Raw genomic sequence first — 22,914 nt, forward strand, 5'->3', positions numbered from 1 at the left:
GGAGTAAATTTCCATCAGTGCAGCCCAGAAGTCAGCCTTAAAATAACTGTCAGAAACTTTCAGGCTATTTCTCATTAATACATTGTCATGCTCAGGAGGACAGAAAAATCTAAAATTGAGTTTTTAACAGGTTAATTCCTTAGTTTACTGTGAAGATCTTGATGATTTCCCACCAGCACATAAGTAAAGCTTTGTTTAGTTTGCCTCACTGCATAGACTGTTGGTTAGCTTCCAGAAATAAAGCATGCTTGTTTTATAATTTATGTTAGGAAATATTTAAACAGGACGAAAGAACAGTTTTTATAAGACCCAACTCAAGGAATCCATTTTCAGAAAGTACAACCAAATAAAAAAACTGGCTGAGTGAAGAACAATGAATAAGGATCATGAACTTGGAAACAAACCAGTTAAGTTGAATGAAATTTGTAAAGAATGAAATAAAAGAAGTTGCATTTTGTATGTGTGTGGGGTGACTAGAACAGAGTTCTAAGAAAAATTTTATGGGATGGAATATCATTTAAAGCTTTAGGATCCAGCAAAGAGTAGAATCTTCATTTGTAGGGGGTGGGGGGAAAGAAGGTTTATCACCACGGTTTTATATACAGAAGCAGCAAAGGTCAAGATACTGTAAATGTTAGAAAAGTGTAATGGAATTTCTCAGACCCTTTGACTTAACAAATGGTTTAAGAAAATTGGCAAAATCTTGAAATTTGGATTGGGGCTATAGCAGACTTTTACATTGAAGGCCAAAAAGACTTTTTTGTGTATTAGCACTGTATTACCACATTTGTTACTCAGCCTGATAACACCAGACAACTTTGAAGGTGACTTGGACCTCCATCATTGAAATGGAAGTGTTGAAAAAGCAACATCTGGAGAAAGGTGAAATCACAATTACACATCAAAGGCCATATAAGTTTTAACTTCAGATTTTATGTTTCAATTATACTAGCTTTGTGTTCACGCCCAAACTCCAAGGGTAGGATCTACCACATAGAGGGTGGAGTGGCATTCCAATTCCATTTATTTTCTGCTGAAGCTGGCACAATGAATGAAGATTTATATCTTAAGTGACAGGATTCAGACGAAACACGACAAACCTGTAAAATCTGCAACGTGGACGTGTCAATGCAGAACTTTCCGATGAACTGGATGGGACCAGGAAGACAAACCACACACACTGTCACGTTGTGCTGGGCAGCATGACAGATCAAAGAGAATCCCAAGGAAGAGCAAGTCCTTGCTGGCTGCAGTGCACGTGGTGGGGGGTTCAGCACAGACTGCTGTTTGGTTTACGGATTCAGGTGTGCGTCTATCTTGGGCCTGCCTTTTTATGGAAAAATTTTGTGGAGATACACTGCACTGACTGGAAAATTATTCACTTGTTTTTTAATCAAATTTATCGAGTGGAAGCATTGGTTATGAAACTAGTCATTTCACTGGACTTTAATCCTGACCTAGTTGCCAACAATGGGTGGTAATTATTCTTATTTACCAAAGCATAGAGAGAATCTGTGTTAAAAGAGCAACCCAGGCAGGCACTGCTTTGAGGAGGGAACAAGTTTTACCACCTTAGGAGAGATGAATTAGTTTTGTGAAACATCTGATTGTCTTGCTGAAGGACTCCAACCACTGGACATGAATGGAAGCGTGCGGCAACTTTGTACTGCAGACAGCAAGTTAAAGCCCCCTGCTCCCCCACGCCCAGGAAAGCTCAGGAGTCAGGGGCCTCAGCGGAGCACACTCCTGACTTTACCACTGTGTGCCATGGTGCTCCTGACAGCCTGGTTGGCCGTCACTCATCTAGAAGAATGAATGAACCTCGTATTAAGCGCTCCTCACTGTTGGTTCAAGTAGATCTCCTCAGAGTTCTCACTAATCAGGTAAGCATCTTCTGAATTAATCTGGTGACCAAACCAGTTGTACTTTAAATTGGTCCCAAAGAAAATATGTAATTGGAATAGCTGTTAAGACACAAAGAAATGCCAAAATGAAAGCCACCAGTCTGCCACTGTATTCTGCATCATTAAATATTTATTTTTATATATGCATTTACAAACTTGACTCATTTCAGAACTCTGCTTTCAGTACATTTTTAAACTTTTTGCAGAGAGATTCTCTTGTAAAATGAGATCCATGTACAAAACTAGGCGACAGATATAAAAGTTTCCTTTCATACTTTTCATCCATCAAGGAAAGAAATCATGTGACAAGGAAATAAAACCAAAACGTGGCTCTTTCACAAGAATAACATGTCAGTGTTCAACTAGGAGTTCTAATGGGATAGATGATATTTCCTCTTTATATGGATGTATATACTTTAATACTTCTTAGCTACTATAGCATGTTGGTTCAGATGAAGAAGAAAATCTACTGTTTGGACTAGATAATCTAGACACCATCAATTATTCATTTCTTTATAATGTAACACCAAAATTCACCTAGGAGATGACATTGATTGGCCAGCAGTGTGCATTTTTTCCAAACGTTGCATCAAAAGTTCCTTTTAAACTCATTAACTTCACAAGCTAAAGTCTGAGCTTCTAATTTAGCTCTCTTATTTAAAGAAATAGTTTAAATGATCAGTTCAGAAGCTTAAAATTATCTTTGAAACTAAAGTTGCTTTTCTCAAAATGAATGCTGACTTGGAGCACTGTCACTATGAGACAGAGGCACTAATGCCACGAGCAACGAGAAACAGTATCACCACAGGATAATTACATGGTACAAAATGCCCAGGGGCCTGAAACTCACTATTAATATGATTTTGGCAGCAGCATCATTTGATATTTAACCATTTATTACATAGTATTAACACACCAGCTTCAAAGATGTGCACTCCCTTTAGGACACTCAGGAGTTACAAATTTATTGTGATTGCATAATTCGTATTGCACAGTTTTATAAAAAACATAAATACTGGCTATTCTAGTTTTAAATACAAAATACATGTCATATAGTTTAAATCTATAATCTGGTTCAAGTGCAAATCAGGTGCTTTCTTTAGTCCTTCCAAAAAAGGCATTTTTAATATTTTTGGCACAAATGAAATTTCATCATGCCAACAATTCTAATTACAATACATATATCCAAACCTTTAGAGTAGCAATCATATACATACAGTATAAAACTGATTATTTACAAATGTACTAAGCATTACTGTAATCTTTGTGGGTGAACCAGAACTAATTAGCCATACCCACACTAATGATCATTAAAAAAGGTAAATAAGATTCCTTAATTTCATTTGCTTATGCTGGTTGCTGTGGGTTGACATTCATATGAGGAGGATGTCCTAGAAGACCAATTCTTTGTTTCTGCTTCCTTTGTTCTGTCATCTGGAAAGTTAAAAAGTTTCATCATTAGACCCAGACACTTCCTGTACGTCAGATCATATACTGAACCATAGATTTACCTCTGTGGTTATGGTTTATACTGAAACCCACTTTCTACAAATAGTGTACCGTCACTAAATCAAACACACAGAACTTCAAAAGGGACATCTTCCTAGGCAGAATGGGGAATTCTGTGACCTAGTCATGCAATGTGGCATTCAGAACTATTGCTATTTGTTCATAAGGAAACAAAAAACGGTAAAAGCACAGGATTCTTGATTGTTTATCAAATCCATTTCCAAATGATTGAAAGGTTCATTGGAAACTGGTGGCTTTGTATGGTGGTGTCAGCACACCAAACTATCAAGAGAAGCAGTGTGTTGAGAATTCTAGGTTTGGCAGGATTAGATCCATGAGTTTCAGGGGTTCCTGATTCCATTACTCAATGATGCCAGAGTAAACCTGGTTTGAGAGAAAAAAACTATATAGTTCACTTTGGAAGATGAAGAATGTCCTCACATCTCACTGAGATTCAGAGTGACTAAATGCCATAAACAGTGCTCTGGCACTCATTGGGGTCTACTCTTTGCCACCCACAGACCCAGGACTGCTTAAGGTCAGGAGAGACCTTTCCTGACACGGGTCAAATGAAAAAGTGCTTTCAAAACGCCAAACAAGAGGTTGTGACTATTCATTTGGCTGCTGAACTAAATCACGTCTCATATTGATGGGCAGCTAGCTCTGTTCCAGGTATTTTAGGGCACATTTAGTTCTCTGCATTAACATTTTTCTTAACCCGGCACGTCCTGGCTCTGGATTTGATACTGGGCATTTACAAGGAGTATTTGCAAAAAGTAGCTTTTTATAAAGAATTGAACTAGGATATTCCAGCTAGCCTCTAAAGTTTCTCTAGATGAATGACAAATCTTTTAAGTGTTATATATTCCACTACACAGATTCAGCTGAGGAAAGAGAACCTGATTTTGACACATGGGATAAATTCACAATTAGATTACAATATAATCAGTAATGCAATAATCTTACTGTCTGATACTTCACAGTATGATCCCTTAGATCCTCCCCCTCTCCCCCAAGGGAAGGGGACACACACACACACACACACACGCACACACACACACACACTTTGACTCTCCCATTCCTTCCCCTTGGCAGTTAACCCACAGAGAGAATCCAATGTTAACAATCTATTGCATTCTAATGGATTTAGGAATCTTGGTGGCCGCAAGCCCTATTGATGGCTACTTTATTTAAATATTTGCTTAAAGTTACTGAGGCCTTTCAACCGTGAAAGTTGGCTATTACAACTTTTTCTGTAATTTTTCTATAAATTACTTGCATTTGAGATGTTTGCATATGTGTTCATACCTGTGGGTTAAATCAGCTTTTCTTAACTTTTCAATCTGTTGGTTATTCAGTCATGCTCTTAAATATAAAAGCCTCTACAACTGTATTTCCTGTAACAGACGAGTCTTCAGCTGATGGGCACACCACCCTTCCCACTTCTGTCTACAACTATCACTTGACACCTCATTGCTGGTCCTATTCTAACTTTCTAGGTTTGCCTTCCTAAGATAATGATCACATGGCCCACCCTCCCTCTTAAACCTTAAAACTCCCTATTGGTTGTAGGTTAGTGGCCAAATTATTTACTCAGGCAGTCCTATTCCTGGTAATTTCAAGTACCTAGTATATACCTATCTAATTTTGTTTTCTGTTTCTGTAGAATATTGGTTCTTTAACTTTGGCAGGAGCCAGAATCACACAGAAGGTTTGTTAAGACACAGATCAAAGGGCCCACAAACAGAGTTTCTGATTCAGTAGGCCTAGGGTAGGACCCATGAATCTGCACTTCTGACAAGTAACAAGTGACGGTTATGTTGCTGGTCTGGGACCACACTGATGCTTCAGAAGAACTTTCCACTGGTTATCTCGGAAAGTGGCCAAAGATCACTTTAGGTGTATTTTCATATTCTTGAACATCCCAAAAAATTATTTTGGGTCCATATATCATCATTTTTCTCAAAGAAGCTTAAGATCCTGGATAAGATTCTCTACAGTTGAGTACACAGTAGGCACACAAATTTATCTGAATTCTGTTTTGATCAACCATGGCCTTTTAAATAGAATATCCTTTAAGTGACTAATAAATGAGAAGAGGGCAACTGCTAAAGGATTTAGCCCCTGTGACAGTGGGCATAATCCAATGACGACGATAAAGAAACAAAACAAAGGTGTCAATCTGGCCTGTAAAAAACCAAGCTCAACACTGCTAGCCAGTTAAGTTTCCCTGGCCCATTAGTGCATATTCTCACATAACTTTTGGCTTTATGAGCTCAGTTCTACCTACCTACCTACATAATTCACACATAAACTCTTCATGTGTGTGTGTATAATAATCTTTAAAGCATATTGTCTGTTGTTGTTACCTTTATCAAAGCAAATGGAAGTAATGACCAAAGTGAAACATTCTTATTCTTGGAGTATCCTCTCTGGATATTTGAAGCAAAACTGACTCAATAAAAATATCCATCAGATTCTGACCTAAGGTAACCATATACACAATGTGAATACTGAAAAATCTATTTGGGATAGCGTGAACTCATTGTGATAGATATGTTTAAAATTCTGAAGATTCCCATTTAGCGGAGGATAAACATTTGAAAGAGCCGCCTTCTTCATATCTATATGAATATAAAAACTAGCTTGAATTTTAGCATTCCTTCTTTTGACTCAGTCTAAACAAGAGGCAAAGAATATTGCAGTTTTACAAATCAGATGCAGCCAAACATCGGAAAGATCTTTCCTGAAAACACTAACTGGCCTCAACAACAGAAGGCTGGCAAGGGACTGACTGCTCACCAACAGCACGTGGATGCCACGATCTGGTTTCTAACACATCTCCTGAGTCCGAAAAACTGCTTTCCTGTCTTGGACCTGTCAAGGTCTCGGATACTCAGAGTCTAAATAGCCAGGAAACTCTAAAATCAGCCATGCTTCTAACAATGAGCCTAAAACACCGAGTAAAAAACAAACAAACAAACAAACAAAAAAAAACGCAACGCAAGTCTCAGATGCATCTTGTTTCCCACTCTACACTGTTAGGTGTAGGAAGAGAACAGGTTGTATGCATCTTTCTAACCCCAGAACCTAGGGTGCCACCTCGCAATTCTATTTCCTAAATGGTGTTCCAAAGAATGAACTGAATTAATCAGAACATAGTGCCATTCCTGGAGCATGCCATGCGCCTTCATGCCTTTGCTCATGCTGCTTCCTTTCCCAGGAGGACCCCGACTACGTTCCTCTGTTAGCACAAAAGTCGCCTACTGGTAAGACAGGAGAATCTGGAGGCTCAAGTCCTTCCTTACTCTGAGCCTCAGACAGGACTCAATGGCACTTGTCTGTGCTCCCTCAAGCTGTATTCATGTCTTGGGTGGGTCATTCCACTTTTTACGTGGTATCATACTGTCCAGTCTATTTCTTTGTCTGTCTTGCTAGATTATAGGACCCCCTAGAGGGCAGTTGCTTTCGTGGTTCCAGAACAGTGTAAGGAACAGAGGCACTCCGTAAACTTTAATATTCCATTTTCTAAATGTAGGCAGTTATACTCATCTTTTGTTATTTTCCCTTCCTTAAGCAATTAATATTCACCAGATAACCCTCTGGCATGAAAAGTGCCAAACACGGTAACATGCTAATGTGATCTGAGTTTTCAAGCACTTTTTGTATTCCTAATAACAACAAATAAGGGTCATTGTCCCATATGAAGCCAGTCGCATTTTCAACAAAGTGAAGCCTTCTCTCGATACTTGCTCTTTTGCATTATGAAGAAAACATGCCAAAAAAAAAAAAAAAAAAAAAAAGAAGCCTCTTACATCAGTTCTCCTCCTTGGAATAAGAATGTAAGAGAATCACATTTAGTATTCAGAACCTCTTGGGAGGGAAGCTTCAAAATGAGACGCATCATTAAAGTAATACTTAGAATAGCAATTCTAATCAACCGCTCTTGGCAAGAGTAGGATAAGTGACACGGCCAACCAGGTTTTCACTTCTATCCTTCACAAGAACTTTTTCTCCTCAAATTGGTATTTTAAGAAAAAAAAATCACCAAAGAGGTCAACAGCAGTATAGATTAAAACCAAAGACATTCACATTTAAACTATCATTGCTCCATTATGCCGCTTTTTGGACCAGAAGATCGAAAAAAATATCTCAGTGATGAAGCAATTTTTGTGTTTTCCAGCACTTTTACCAGTGAATGGTATTCTTTCATAGCCATTTTGAAAAGTTATCTATCACAGAGTTTCTTGCTCATTAATCATTCGTTGGCTTTTATTTTTTAATTCAAAAAAATTGCTTCCCTCAGAGGGCAGGAATTCTTACAATTGCCATTTAAGAACCAACCACTCTAACATCTCTGCATGATTTTTTATGCAGAACAATTTAAGAAATCTTTGACTATTTCACCAAATTTAATAAAATTCAAAATTTCTAAAGTTGATTCTTAAATGGCTTAAAGGTTTGTTACAAGTTACATAATCAAAAGAAAATGCTGACTAACTCCTTTTGAAAGAAACACATTTCCCCAATAAAAGTAGCTGTGCTGAATTTTTCCTGGGCACCTTTTTAAAACCTAAGCAGATCAATGCTCGTAAAGGAACTGGAGAATACATTACTGGTTTCCTCATACCTCTTTTTAGGTTATAATGTCTTCCAAGAAAAAACAGTTTATATTCATTCACAGGGGAAGGGCTCTCCGAGGGGTGGGTCCAACTGCCAACTTTAAAACAGAAAATATAAAAAGGGCCAAAACCAAGCAGTTTAAACCATACTGGCTTTAATGTTGCTTAATGAACCCGAGTCCATATGCAATCAAGTTTCACATATCTTGTTTAAGCTAAAATGTAGGTTTAATAGAAACAATCCTACCTCAGCTTTTAAACATGCCAAGTTTCTGCTATGCACAGCTGTGTGAAATGGCAACGCCAAGAAGTTTAAGTGTGTGATGCAGTTTCTGAAACTTTAAAGGCTTTTTTTTTTTTTTTTTTAAAGAGTAAGAATCTAAACAACCTGAAAGGCAGACAGGGTACAGTGACAAAACAAATGAAAACAAAAATATATGTGACATACAAAAATCAAACCCAGACGGGAGGATCACGAGGTCCAGGCTTGGCACTGTCCTAGAGAGCCAGAGAGGCCTCCTACGAGCCTCCTGTGTGCCTCAGTACCCTCCTGCGTACAAGGAGGGGAGAGGTGACAGGACAGCCATGGTCCTGGGTGCCCTCCTTCACCTCCGACACCTCCTGCTAATTCCTCGGCCCACCCCACACCTGTGACAGGAGCTCGACAGTTCCTTTATTTAAGTGTATTAGATTGATTTCTCTAAGGTTTTTATTTACAACAGTTGATTTAACTAAGGTTCTCGCAGCCACAGGTCTCGCAAAAGGGGGACAGGAACTAAAGCAAGCACTGCTGGATGTGTTAACAAGTTCGCCTCACTCTTGAGGGGGGCAAACAGGAGCAGAGGAGCACGTTTGCCACAGCCAGTGTGGTTCTCTGCACTATTTGTCAAGTGTGTCCCAGGATGGGGAGAAAGCTTGTGACATAGGAAGCAAGGGAGTCGAGTTAGATCTTCATAGTTTTACTCCTCTAGGTTATTCATTTTAGGTGGCTACCACGCTCAGCGCTAGAGTCAGCCTTCACAACCAAGCCTTTCTGTGGCCATTTGTCTTTTTTATTCACATCTTAATACAGGCCAAAGAAAAGAACTTTGAGGACAAATGGTGTCTGGGGGCATAGTTCGGAATAATTTAGTTGGAAAAGAAATACATTTCCAAGTAGAATTGTTAAAAGTTCTCTGCAAGCCAAGTCCAAGAAGAGTTTATTTCAGACGGGCTGTTCACTGGTTGTGTGCCTAAGGGCTGAAAATCACCTGTGGGTAGATCTTGCAACTTGGCTCCAGGGCAGCCTTGCCTGATCACTACTGCTGTGCAAAATTTATCATCTTGTCCGTGGAGTTGATTAAAAAGCTTTAAAAAACCCTTACAGGATGCTGACCTGTTCACACGTCTGTACTGGATTATCCCAGTCAGCTTCAGCACAGCACCTGCTCACCACCCAGGTGCAAGTCGCTGACCCACAGCTGCAGCCCATCAGTGGATAACCACTGGATAACAGTGTGAGTGTTCATTTTAAGGGGGTCAGAAGGAGGAACAAAGCACACAGGCTTTGGAACAAATCTCCCCCTCCTCCCACTTCCTTAAAGGGACCAGTGTTTACCTTATGGATGGATGGGGAGCACGATGGAGTAGTGCTTCTGTATTAAGCTCTGTAGGGAGCAGGGATGGGTCCATATTGTCTGTGGTTTTATCCTTAGCACCTGGCATAATGCCTGCACTGTGGTAGTCACTCAATAAGGACTTGGCCAAAAAAGGAACCAGAAGGAGCTCTACCACGACTATGGTTTATCCCAGCATGCTGAATCTAAATATCTTGGGTGAAGAGTTGATAGATTTGAAGACTAGAAAGCAAAACTAGAAACAGCTTTTAGTCTGTCAGTAAGTGAAGTAAGAAGAGTATGGCTTTGCAGGTTATGTTTTCTGTACAGCACTTCCCTGAAGTCGTTTGCATTTTCCCATTTTCTGGTTTTGTTTTTCACGTTAAAACCTTGCACTAGCAGCACTGAAAACAGTGTCAGGGGCTCATCCTGAGAAAGGGCAGTGAAGGGGTGTGGAAAGGAAATGGGGAGACCAGGTGAGTTTCTTCTCCGTGGCCCAGATCCCTCTTCTACATCCAGATGGTGGAAACGTCAGCACTTTAACCTGAGCACTACTGACTTCGCCTCGTCAAATCTGGTGTGTCTGGTAGTGAGTGGGGTGTGTGTGTGTGTGCACGCACGCGCATGTGTGTTTGCGGGTAGATGGGGTTTCTTTTCTTAAATTTTTTTTTTTTTTTTTTCAACGTTTATTTATTTTTGGGACAGAGAGAGAGCATGAACAGGGGAGGGGCAGAGAGAGAGGGAGACACAGAATCGGAAACAGGCTCCAGGCTCTGCGCCATCAGCCCAGAGCCCGACGCGGGGCTCGAACTCACGGACCGCGAGATCGTGACCTGGCTGAAGTCGGATGCTTAACCGACTGCGCCACCCAGGCGCCCCTGGGGTTTCTTTTCTTTACCTGATCCTTTAATTCTGACAGCTGGCCGGAAAGGTTAGTGACAAGCTTCATGGTGGACTCCAGCTTCTCCTGCAGGTTCCTCAGCTCATTCTGCTCCCCTTCAGAGTCACTGCTGACCAGGGACATGGCTCTCATCCTGGGGAACCAGTCAAGGTTTCTTTCCTAGAATCCACATTAAAAAAAAAAAGTCATTTCCAAGAGTACAGACGAGAAAGGCGATGCTACCACGCCGTCTTGTCTCTGGGCTGTCTTTCATTAGGTTCTCTGTTCCAGGACTAATGTGCTGTGCATGTTACAACACCATTCAGTTAATACCTTTTTAATTGATTATCATTGAATCCTCAGTTCTTAGCAGTCCCTTTAGAACTAAATGCAGGGAAGAAGGTAGGTTTCTGAACAGCTTCCCTAATCTGTAAATAGGAGTGTAGCCACTGCGTGACCTGGCTAACGAGTGGTGGGTTTTAAAACTGTGGTAAAATACATAGAACATAAAAATTTCCATTTAAGTCACTTCTGTCTGTACAGTTCAATGGCATTAAGTGCATTCACAGTGTTGTGTAACCGTCGTCACCCTCTACACTTCGGGAATTTCATCTTCCCCATGTGAATCTCCAGCCCCATTAAACACTAACTCTCTCACCCCTGCCAACCACCATTCTGTTTGCCGTCTCTATGAATGTGACTGCTCTAGATACCTCACACTGTGCCGTGTATTTTTAAAAGCATTATACTTGGAAAATGATTTGCAAACACTCTGAAAGTGGAATGAATTTTGAGATCCCAAGTGTTCTGGCATTTACCGGATATGCGTATGAGCACATTTGCTTGGTAGGGAATTGTCAGGAGGCCGAAAATGGGGAAGGGGCTTCTTGTTCAGTTCCCCTGTGAGCTTAGGGAAATTACTCTTCTATTCTTGTTTCCTTTTCCTCCCAGCTTGACGTCATTGACAGGTGCCATTAGTTGGTATAAGAAAGGCCCATTCAGTCTCCTCTCCCGTCCATCTCCATCCTTTCTTTTGACATCTACAGCTTACACCTGAAAACAGTTTTTCTCACTGCTGGTTAACAAATGGGCCAAGACTCCTCCTCCCCCCACCTCTCTTCCTTCTGCCCACATAGGCCTTTCTCCTAAAAAGTATGCATCATAGATAAGTTCTGTACAGAGAGGCAGGAATGAATAGTAAAAGCTTAATCAGCACAAGATAAGGGGTGAGAAAATTGACTCAGTTCCATAACTATCTGGTGTCATTTCTAACTGGGACCATTTTGTACTTATCAAGATAAATTTTACTTGACATTCTAACACAAACCTTGCCATCCCCTCACCCCCTACCAACACACACACACACACACACACGCACACAATTTGTTATTGCTGCTTTGTATACACCAGAGGTCAGCAGAATTTTTCTGTATAGTATTTTCTGATAGTAAATATCTTTGGCTCTGTGGACCATATGGTCTCTGTCACAGTTACTCTGCTGTTGTAGCCCGAAAACAGCCATAGGCAATACATAAATAAATGAGTATAGCTGTTCCAATAAAACTTTATTTGCGAGTGTTGGTGGCAGCAGACTGGGTTTGGCCCATAGGCTGGAGTTTGCCAACCTCTGGCACATACAGAAGGCATCAGCGTACTTAGACAAAATTCCATGAGACATGTCTAAGTATCAAACAGCAACCAAGACAACCTAGCAATACTGAAGTCAAGTAAGAACGAGTTGAAAAATATTACAAAGAAGGCATACCACACTGGTAACATGGCATCACATGTCTTTGAAAATGTTTGGTTAAACATCTGGGGAGTCTGGTAAGTAGGAACTCACTAGCCCTTCAGCATCATGAGTGCAGGAACTACCTTAGTATGGTGACCAAAACATCGTAGACACTTGATAAATACTTGTGGAAGGGAGGAACGATAGACCCTCTCTGTTGCCTGCATGGGCCCTCATAGCAAATGCTTTAGTGGTGAGCCTCAGTGGCTGAGAAAGATTGCTGAGGAGAAAATGATCTCTACCTTACTGTACCAAACACCCTGTGATCAGCACGTCACTCACATGCAACAACATCAACCTGTGTTCATCTTCATCAGTCTCCCCCCACAGTGTTATGGGCAAAAAGACCATTCCATAAAATATTCCAAAGATGACCAGCCTAAAAATCTGAGCTGTTTCTATGTCTGTAATCAGTTTTCTGTGTGTGTCTAGAGCAAAGACGAGAACAGATATGTGAAAACATTTAAGCTTGGCATTGCCACTGAAAGGCAGCTAAGGTAACCTGTCACTGATTATATTCACTGCTCTGGTGTCTTTCAGACACAGCACACCTTCGTACTGAAGAAACATCCCATGTTCAGTGTCCAACTCTACATGAGGAATGAACCTAAGTGTGCAGAAAAGGGCACACATAGGGCGCAGTGGCTGTTGCTTACTTACTGCCACTAGGGTGAACGAGCCTGTGGAGGGAGGAGAAGGTGTGGGCTGGGTTGATGAAACTGTGAGCCCAAATCACTAACGCAGTAAGATCACACACGCACAAGGCCGGCCCAGCTATGAGACGCCCCACAGACCCACAGTGACTGCTATAAATTTTCACACACTGATCTCCTCCCAGGAGAACAAGCTGAAGAGGAAAGATCCAATGTTCTGCTTACACTGTAAGACTCAGAGGTGCATACTGGACACACCGTCCATTGGGACATGACAGAATGTCATGCCAAGGAGTTCAGAGATCACTAATGCCATTGCTGTGTCTATAATGCAGCAAGCTGAGCCCTGAAAGAGAAAGTAACTTGTCCTTGGGAGCAAGGGACCTAACAAATTCCCTGTATTTCAAAGGGGACCCTGAAAATTATCTGGTGTTGATGAACTGTATACTGCTAATATTTAGTGTATTTTGAGGTGAAATATTTGCTAGTTCTTTGGATTAAAATAAAAAGTTAAAGCATTATTTTAGTTCCCTGGAAGGACATATTTTAAAAACAACATATTCAACCTATATTGAGTGGTCACTTATGTGCATGGTGCTGAGGGTAGAGCAGTGAGCCACATATACATGGTCACCGCCTCCTGGACCTCGTTAAAGTGGAAATGGCTTTCATACCTGAGTATGAGATAGGCTTTCTGCCATCACAGCACTTGCTATTTAATGAGCGTGGACATACACATTACAAAAGAAGAATGGGATAAAGCAGGCTATGCTCTGTCAAATGAGTGGCAGAGAGTAGGGCCAAAGTCAGAACTGACCAGCAGTGATGATGACTGGTTGGAATTCTCTTGGGCGAAGGCAGGGACCTGAAGGGTCAGTGCTTGGCCGAACTAAACGCAAACATGAGGGCATTCTCAACAAAGTGGAGCTGGCCCAGGGAGGAAACCAGTTTGGATGGAAGTGGGGGCAGCTCAGACTGCAGAATACGTGATCGAGGTGTAGGACAGACCAATGCACGTAACAGGAGTAACTCGGGGCACGGAAAAAGAGGGCCTGGGTCGGGGGTGGCCAAGGGAAGGAGAAGCAAAGAGGTGACCTGGAGCCCCTGTGAGCCTGCCTGCCCAGATGCGGGGAGAGGGACATGCACACACTACTTTAGCAGGTGGCAGAACTCACCTGTAGCTACTTCACTACTGACCTGCAAATGAATGTTCAACTGTGTAAACTGGTTAGAGTGTGCATCACAAGTCTGACTTGCAAATCTTTCCTATGTTCATTTGCTTAGCAAGCCACCCACAGAATAGACAACACACATTTCCAACACACATTAATGAAGTCTTCCAAAGAATACAGAAAATCGATGCAAGAGTCCGCACACAGATTAAAGTTTAAGCAACAGTTTCTTTGCTGTATTCCAACAGCAAGTGACCAAATGACTACAGATTAAAAGAAATTTTCCATTGTAGGTTCCCACCGTCTTTGGCAGATTTGATTCCTGGACTCCCACAGAAGGATTTTAGAGAAGTCTTTGAACAAATGCAAGAGGCACAAACTTCACCTAACAACTGTTTACTGAAACATGTGTAACTTCTGTGCCTGGCATAGGGCTGAGTGCTGAGGGTCTGAAGCCAGACAGGTCCCTGCCCCCAAGGTGCTGTAGTGCACAGCGTGCAGTCATGTAGCAGGTCTTAGGGCATGGTTCTTCACTTGTGAGGGACTCCACAGCTGTGAGCACCTAATGAGAACCTGCTGATCAAGTGAATGGGGCCGACCAGTATCAGGATGGCTGCTACTGGCATCTGTGCAACTCGTCTCCACAGTGAAGAAGATGATGGACTCAGATCCTCTTTGTTTTTGCTCTATTTGTGCTTCTGTACATGAGATACCGGTAACCCTGGAGCATGAAGGCCTTTCCCAAGGAGTACATAAAGCCACAGAAAAGAATGCATCTTTCTTAGAATGTCCATATCATTCAATGATGAATTATGGAAAAGACTTTTATATTGAACTCAAAATATGCCCTGCGACATAACATGAAATTAAATCACAATTTGAAAATAAAATCTAAGATTTTAAAGTGTCATATTTGCTGCCTAAGGCCACTTTGGGCCATGTGCCCTGATCCCAGGGATAAACCTTCATTCTGCATCTCAGGAGAATCCTTCATTGTAGAGCTAGGACAAGGATTTCCTGGTCTAGATAGTGACTGGTTACCTACCACCTTACAGGCTCTCCCTCGATGCCTTCTTCCAACTCTACTATCTAACAATGAAGTCTAACGTGGGGGAATCCCACTAAAATCCTAAACCAGAGGAAACAAGGTCAACTGCAGAAATTCAGGTACTCTGGATGGCATGTATTATTAGCTTTTCTGCACTGATGTACGTAAATCCCCAATTCTGAGGTTCTAGGTATTGCCAGGAATTTAATTAAAACATTTCCCTGAGCTGTTAAGTCAAATCTCAAATTACCAAGGAGTACCTAGTGGCTAAAATTAATTAGCAATTCTAGCCAAACTATTCTCTCAACTTCCATTTGCTTGGGTGCCCAGCACAGGAGGATATGCTGGGATGCAGGGTGAGGTTGCTCTTGGACACGCTCCCCCTCTGTAGACGATCTGAATCTCTGATGGAAAATGTTGAGGCTACCCCAATAACTAGTGGAGGGGCCAAAAGCACACCTGAATCCAGTTACTTTGTATTGAGCTCACACCTTCATACAAAATGCCACGCTTGCTTGCGTGCTACAGGACTTCAGTGAAGCTGTCACGCAGGGCTCTCCAGCTAGTCAGAGTCTGAAGGTCTCAAAGTGTTTGCAGAATGCTACCTTTATCTGTAGTGAAGATCAGAAATATGTCTCAGTGTCCTGGCTTCTGCATTTTTAAAGAAAATCATCTTCAACTGCAGCATTTTGTTTATACATGAATTCAGTGTGTGTGTGTGTGTGTGTGTGTGTGTGTGTGTGTGTGTGTGTGTGCGTGCGCGCGCGTGCGCATGCACACGCAGGAAGGTGGGGCTGGGGGAGGCTGTTGGTTCACTGAGCGTCTGTCAGCAGCCTCTGTCACTCTGGGTCTGAGACATCCCTCCGTGCTTCCCTCGCTTTCCTTGCTGCTGGCATCTCACATACCAATGTCATTAGGCACTGTCTGCCCCGGTCCTTCTACAATCCAGCCCGTGCAGTTCCCGTCACAGCAAGTGCTTCCTCTGTCAGAGCAGACAAACTGACTGAAGCCACAGCCGGAAGCACGCTGACCACAAGTGCTAAAGTTCTGGTTAGTTCTTTTCTAGGTAAAGTTGGAAAAGTCCCTGCAAAGGCAAACATTGAAGTTTTAGACACGGGGGCGGTACTGACCTCTTGAAATGTCCTTGACTGGAAAGAGGGAGGGTGTGTGTGAGTGAGAGACACAGAGACAGAGAGGAGGAGGAGAGGAAGTTGGATTGTATGATGCAAATGCTAATCATTCTGAGAAGAGTTTTTTTTTTTTTTCCTTCTTCCCAGGTTCAACTGAAGAGGCTGTTCTAAGAAAGACTACTGAGGTAATCAGTCACCTTCCTCAGAGAAAGTCTGCTCAGGTAGTCTTGGTTAGTTTGCCACGTAAACAATGGAACATTTACTGTTGAATCCTTTATTCTTTTATAGCCTGATGGGAGACTTGACATTTTTTGGTGGGGGCATGACGGACAAAGAGACCTGGGGCTTCTCTTTCCTTCATAGTCCCCTCTGAGGAGATCAAAGAAGGTAAACACTTTCCTTTCGATCAGACAGCAAGTGTGTTTCTACTCAGCTTACCAAGCAGGAGGACACACCAGGGTTTCCCAGAATGCCTAGGGACACCCGGGATGAGAGCGCAGAGGAGGCAGGGGAGGACTGAAGATCATCCTTTAACTTTCCAAAACCAGGAATATAGGACACTTAATAAACCTTAAATCACTTGCCCCTTTTGTAGGGAGGGGTGATTATTTTTTACTGAACGGGACTAAAATAATCCGTAGAGCTCACTTTTTTAAGATCACAGCAAAAAATAGAACCCCAAATCTGTTGCTTTCGGTGAACAACGGTGATAATGATCTCTATGCTCAGTGACTCTAAAAGCTATTTATAGCAATTATTATACATTCAGAAAAAACTGAACTAAAAAATGAATCCCAGGTATGAACATGTTAAAAAGATCATGGGGTTGGGGAGAGGGAGGGATGAATAAATAGGGGGAGCACAGAGGGTTTTTAGAGCAGTGAAGCTATTCTGTTTGCTGCTGTAATGGTGGATACATGGCATTATACATGTGTCAAAACCTATAGAAGGTACAACACCAAGAGTGAATCCTAATGTAAATTCTGGTCTGTAGCTAATAATGTGTCATCTTGGTTCATCAGTGGAAACAAACATACCACGGTAATGCAACATGTTAATAACAGGAGAAACTGGGTGGGAGTGAGGCAGGGAGGGGGGAGTGTACAGGAACTCTGTGCTTTCTGCTCTGTTTTTATGTAAACCTAAAAGTGCTGTAAAAAATAAAGTCTATTAAAAACAATAGATCCCACACCTGGAATTTGTTGGCCAGTCCCTAATTCAAGGATCCACACTTCCCTCTGTTCCCAAAGTACAGTGAACTCAAACCACTTACGGTATCCCTGCATTTCACAGGTGTGTTTCTACAACAGCCTGTGACATGAGTTTGTCATCAGGAAGAGTCATAGCCTGAATCAAAAGCTCAGGACTTGAAGTCACAGTGCCGCAGTGTGTTATAGACAGTGCACCAGTGAATGGGTTGGTTAACCAACCTGGGTCTCCGTTTCTGTGTTTTGAGAAAGAGATCATGGGCTACCCCCACAGAGTTACCGTGTAAGGATCAAATGGATGTGACAAAGTGTCCCATAAGCTGGAAAGCATTATGCAAAAGTATTCTAAATCGGTGTCATCAGCCTAAGGTCTCAAAGCTAGTGTGGAGTCAACCCTGCAATCCACATTTTGACTCCAGGTGTAGTGACTCCGTGTCAGGTTCCTTCCTTTCTACGGCATTCCATTTTAGAGATACAGAATTTCTCTTTTGGCAATGCAGCCATATGAAGGTTACCCACACGACTCCCAACTTTAGGTGTCAGAGTGGTTCTGTTCTTGAGCTCTGAATGACATTACCAAAGCAGGCCACATTATATAATCTTCAGCTGGGCTGGAGTGACCACTTACCCTTCCCAGACTCGGTTAATAGTTGTTCTTGGATGATACAGTGTAACAAAGACAGGCCCTCGCCAGCATAGAGAACCGCACCCATTTCTGATGAAATCCCTAAGAAAAGCCAGCTGCAGAATCACTGGTTTAAGTCATTGTAGGCCCTCAGGTGAAGTGATTTCTGGGCCCCCACTGAGACTCTGAGAAAGCAATGCTTGCCACTCCAAGTGAGGAAGCCAGGGGCCACACAGAAGAGAAAGGTGGGGCTGGCAGACGGTGTCGGACAAGGCATGGCTGACCCACTGGAGGTTCCTAATAGAGAACACTTAGGGTAACCTGCCCCCGGTCAAGCTGGTTCATGACCCTTTGCCCCGGCAGCTTCCCCAGCATATTCAGTTAGCTATGAAATCTAGCAGAACATTCCCAGAGGTTATGTATGGGATTTTAGCAATTTTTATTGTTTTTTTCCTGTATTCTTTTCTGGATTCCATGACTTTTTCCAGAAGTCTACTTAAACAGCTTTCCAAATTTCTTTGCTGTTGTTTCAGGAAAAAATACTTGGGATTTTTGAATATACATACACATACGTATACACTCATAAACCTCACTATTGTAAGGTTGTTGTATGTAAGCTGCTTCCATACATACGAAGGAACAACAACGTCCCTTCGAACAGTGTTAGTCATCCTATAGGTCTACATATTGTCAAACTCTTGCCTGAAATGGTTTTCCTTAAGGTCAGCCCTGCCTAGATAGACTCCCAGAAAAGAGAAAAATGTCATCTCTTTCACCATTGATACGACTCCAGTGAGAGCTGAGGGGCAAGTCACTGGCACTGTTACTGACGTGGGAGTGGCTTGGAGGAAATGTGCCACAGAGCTCCAGCTCTTAAGAGTGAAAGAGATCACCAGCTGTGTGCAGGCTCTCTAAATTCCTCAGTCCTTTCCAAATCCCTCATTTTACTGACCTGACCCGGGCACCCTGACCCCAAAGATTTACCGGCTTGTTCACACAGGCGTCCTCTCTCCCTCCTGACACCCTCATCCCTGCTCTAGACAGAGACCCTCTTTAGTAGTTCACGGACTCCTACCACTGCTTTGCAAGTTGCTTCGCTGAATTACAATGCTAAAGACGGCCTAAGAGACCCTGATTCAACTTTCTCACTTTATATGGGGGTCACACCAAGGCCCTGAGAAGAAGTGGGTGTGTGAAAGGAGAAACTGAGAGCCTTGTCCACTTGTGTAATGTGCACATACATAGGACTGTACCTAAATACTAATAACTCTTCATTCTCACATTCCTTAGTGACTTGTTAGACGGCTTCATTATAAAGGGATATCTTAAAGAATCCTAAACGTATGTACAGTTGACGCTTGAACATCCCAGGGATTTAAGGGTGCTGACTCCCACAGGTGAGAATCTGCATATGATTTCTGACTCACCCAAAACTTAACAATTAGCCTACTGTTGCCCAGAAGCCTTACCAATAAACAGTCTATATGATTTTCTGTGTTATATGCATTACATACTGTAATTTCGCGGTCAGGTAAGCTGTATCAGGTACAGTCAGTCTTTAGATTCAGGGGAAAACGGCACTCTAAGTGCAGTGAGGGTGTCTGAGACTGCAGGGGGCAAGGAAGGCAGCTCGGTGGGCGCTGTACTGGGGGAAAGAGCAGGAGGCAGCTCCAGTATGTGGAGGGGAGGAAAATACGTTTTTGCACTTCCCATGTCTGCTGAGTTGGGGGAAATATGTGAGTAAATATGTATACACAAATACAAGCGTGTACAGACACATCAATTCCTACATACATCCCTGGACTAGCTCACAATGGGGAGACTGTCACCAGTGGTGGAGGCAGTCCTCAGCTGAATGATCCAACAGTTGCTACGTACCTCTCTCAGATTCTGCACAGGCTCTAAGTGAGCATAGATAATCCTTTCCGATTATGGCTCTGTTCCACTCATTCTTACCAATGGTGCCTTGCACACCCTCTATGAAGGTCAGAGTGTGGAAAATTCAGAGAGAGCTGGGAGGTCAGTGCAGACCAAGGGTCCCAATGCCAAGTGCTTCGTAAGAAGCAGCACGCACCTGTGAAGTGCACAGCAGGGCAAGGGGTGACTTGTTAGCCTCTAGACTAGAGGGCAGAGTGTGTGATAAGCCTGGGCGGGGAATCATAGCTCAGCAACTGCTCTGTGCAGCCGCCACGGACAGAAACCCAAGCTCAAGTGCAGAGGGTGGGGCGCGAGCATGTCTGGCTGGTTGGGAGGCGAGTCCGGTGCTGCTGACACGCTGTTTCCAGCCACTGAACGGCAAGTGCCAAATCCCTCTCCACTTCTCCCTTGCTCTAATATTCTCGCGCTCTGCCATGGTGTCAGCTAACTTCAGAAAGCATTCTGGGAATTGTACTGGAGCACAGCACGGGCTGTATCCACACCCACGGCGAAGGGCTTTCGGAGCCTGAGGGACATTTAATCAAGGCTTGTGGCCCCCCAGGTTAGACAGGGAAGCTGACGATGCAGCACTACCAGCGCTGAAATGTCTGTCCCTGGAACTGATGAAGGCACTCTCTTCCTCTCAGCAACCTCACCGGAATCCCAGAATAAAAGTCAGAATCCGGGGCGTCTGGGTGTCTCAATCGGTTAAGTGTCCAACTTCAGCTCAGGTCATGATCTCGCGGTCCGTGAGTTCGAGCCCCGCATCAGGCTCTGTGCTAACCACTCAGAGCCTGGAGCCTGTTTCCGATTCTGTGTCTCCCTCTCTCTCTGACCCTCCCCCGTTCAGGCTCTGTCTCTGTCTCCAAAATAAACGTTAAAAAAAAAAAAATTAAAAAAAAAAAGTCGGAATCCACTACTGCACATCTGCACGAAAGCACAGGGTTTCCATGTCACTCAATCACCAGCCAGGACATGCCCGCCTGGCACGCGATGAGGCAGGTGGTTGTGGGGAGGTGGGTGCACAGCCTGCTGACCTCTTCTGGCACTGTACTCTCAGTCCTGGCTACTATGGACTCCCCATTTCTCATTGCCTTGAGCTGAGACCCTTCGGGTTGACGTTTACGTTCACTTTTCTGCTCACAAGACCACTACCAGCATTCCCTCCTTGCAGACGGACTCGCTCTTATCTGATTATGAAACACAAGTAATTCCTGGTTTCCATTTCTGTCCCGAGTTATTTCCTTTCGTCCCTTCACGGAGCTCCTCGGGCAGAAAGCTGCTGCCCTCACTTCGCCAAGTGCCCGCCTGCAGATTTTCTAGCACCAAGGCTCTCTCTTGGGTCAAGAAAGGTGCAAGACTTGGGTCATTTCCCCTCTTAAAAGAAGTCGGTGACATGTAGGTAATTCAGTTCCTATTCTGATCTTTTGCCCTTGTTAACACACTGCTTTCTGACGTGCTTGCTTCCTGTGTCTTCTTAGCTAATACAGATCAACATGATCTGCTAAGGCCAGATGCCCTATGGCTTTGAATCTTCTTACAGTATTTCCTCATCAATGTTTAGTAGTGCTTTATTTGCTAAGAGAATTTCTTTGCTTGGAAAATTTAACTGGAGGTATTTTCTAGCAAAAACATCTCCCTCTTACATGTTTTTTAAAGAGTTTATTTCTTTATTTTGAGAGAGAAGAACAGACAGAGCATGTGATCGTGGGAACGAGTGGGGAAGGGGCAGAGGGAGAGAAAGAATCCTAAGCAGGCTCTGTGCGGTCAGCATGTTGTTCCACACGGATCTTGATCTCATGAATCATGACATATGACCTGAGACTAAATCAAGGGTCGGATGCTTAACTGACTGAGCCACCTCCTACATAGTTTTTTGATGCAAATTGAAAAGGGCTTTCAGCAAAGCATTTTCCAGGAATGGAGGCTCCTGGACTCTCTCCTCTTATGTGAAAGAAGGCACTATTTTCTAACAGCATTTCACCAGCTGCCATGACACTACTTTTGATTTAGAAGATTGTTTCTTTGCTTTTATATCCCCATACAACTAGTTTCTGAAGAGGTCAAGTGAATTAATACAAGCTGGAACAAATTGAGAAATCTCTAGTGGAATAGTGTATGAGAGCATGCGTGGGGAAGGGAAGGAGGAAGACCGAGAGAGAGGAAGAGGGAGGGAGGGAGGGAGGGAGGGAGAGCGTGGTCTGTTCTCACTATGAGAAAAAGTCAGCACCAGGCTTAAAGGATGATGGATCAGACACTCTAATTATCAGGGAGTTCTAACCATTCAGATGAGTCACTCGGGTGTGGAAGCCCATCTGTCTATGGTTCTGGTGAATTTTCCTTACCCTTACCTTAGACACCTCTCCCCCCTCAAATAATGGCCACGAAAGGAACGAGCATTCCCTGTTCCAGGCTCAGGTGAGGGTAAGGAGGTTCATCAGATTTTACCGAGTTAGAATTAACACGTAATTTCAGATACACCCTTCGTAAGAGTTGGTTCTGCCTTTCCTGAACTCCCGTCATTCCTATAACCCCTGTAGTATTCAACTCAAGGGGGTTCCCTAACTAGCTGTGCTGGCGGCAGCTCAGGGAATTAACACTCATCTACTGCACAGAGCTTCTATGTCGTTGATTTATGCGCTAGCCACTCAGCACTACCCAGGGGGTCAGTCTTCCTCACCCTTCTCCCTACCCCCAGTGGGGCCTTTGCTGGGCCTTGCCTCTTTTGAAGGTGGCTAATTCAGCACCACCGGATGGAAGGAGGCCCTTGGGGGATGAGCCAGTCCAAGGCAGGAAAACCAGATTCAGCCTGACCAACAGCTGCAGGTTCTTGACACTGAGGGCTGCGTGTCAACGCAG

At 43.1% G+C, this 22,914-nt stretch overlaps 2 protein-coding genes across 10 annotated transcripts in view; one reads left to right on the top strand and one right to left on the bottom strand.

Annotated features, from left to right (window-relative positions):
* LOC147583490 (uncharacterized) overlaps positions 1-17,485 on the top strand; it is a 39,705-nt gene extending 22,220 nt beyond the window's left edge. The window contains exons 5-7 of the mRNA XM_086682404.1: positions 953-1,883; positions 14,421-16,225; positions 16,453-17,485. The gene's annotated coding sequence lies outside the window, so the exon portion shown is untranslated. The remainder of the gene's footprint in view (positions 1-952; positions 1,884-14,420; positions 16,226-16,452) is intronic.
* The window catches only part of ITPR1 (inositol 1,4,5-trisphosphate receptor type 1), a 328,509-nt gene continuing 307,611 nt past the window's right edge, over positions 2,017-22,914 (bottom strand). For all 9 annotated transcript variants that reach the window (XM_086697546.1, XM_086697550.1, XM_086697547.1 and 6 more), the window contains 2 exons: positions 10,529-10,690; positions 2,017-3,338 (listed from right to left, as the gene is read on the bottom strand). In XM_086697546.1, coding sequence (XP_086553672.1) covers positions 3,252-3,338; positions 10,529-10,690 — 249 coding nt within the window. In that variant the 3' untranslated portion in view covers positions 2,017-3,251. The remainder of the gene's footprint in view (positions 3,339-10,528; positions 10,691-22,914) is intronic.

This window comes from Puma concolor, chromosome A2 (genome assembly GCF_028749965.1).
Source record: "Puma concolor isolate L17-30 chromosome A2, mPumCon1.1.hap2, whole genome shotgun sequence".
In the NCBI taxonomy this organism is placed as follows: Eukaryota; Metazoa; Chordata; class Mammalia; order Carnivora; family Felidae; genus Puma; species Puma concolor.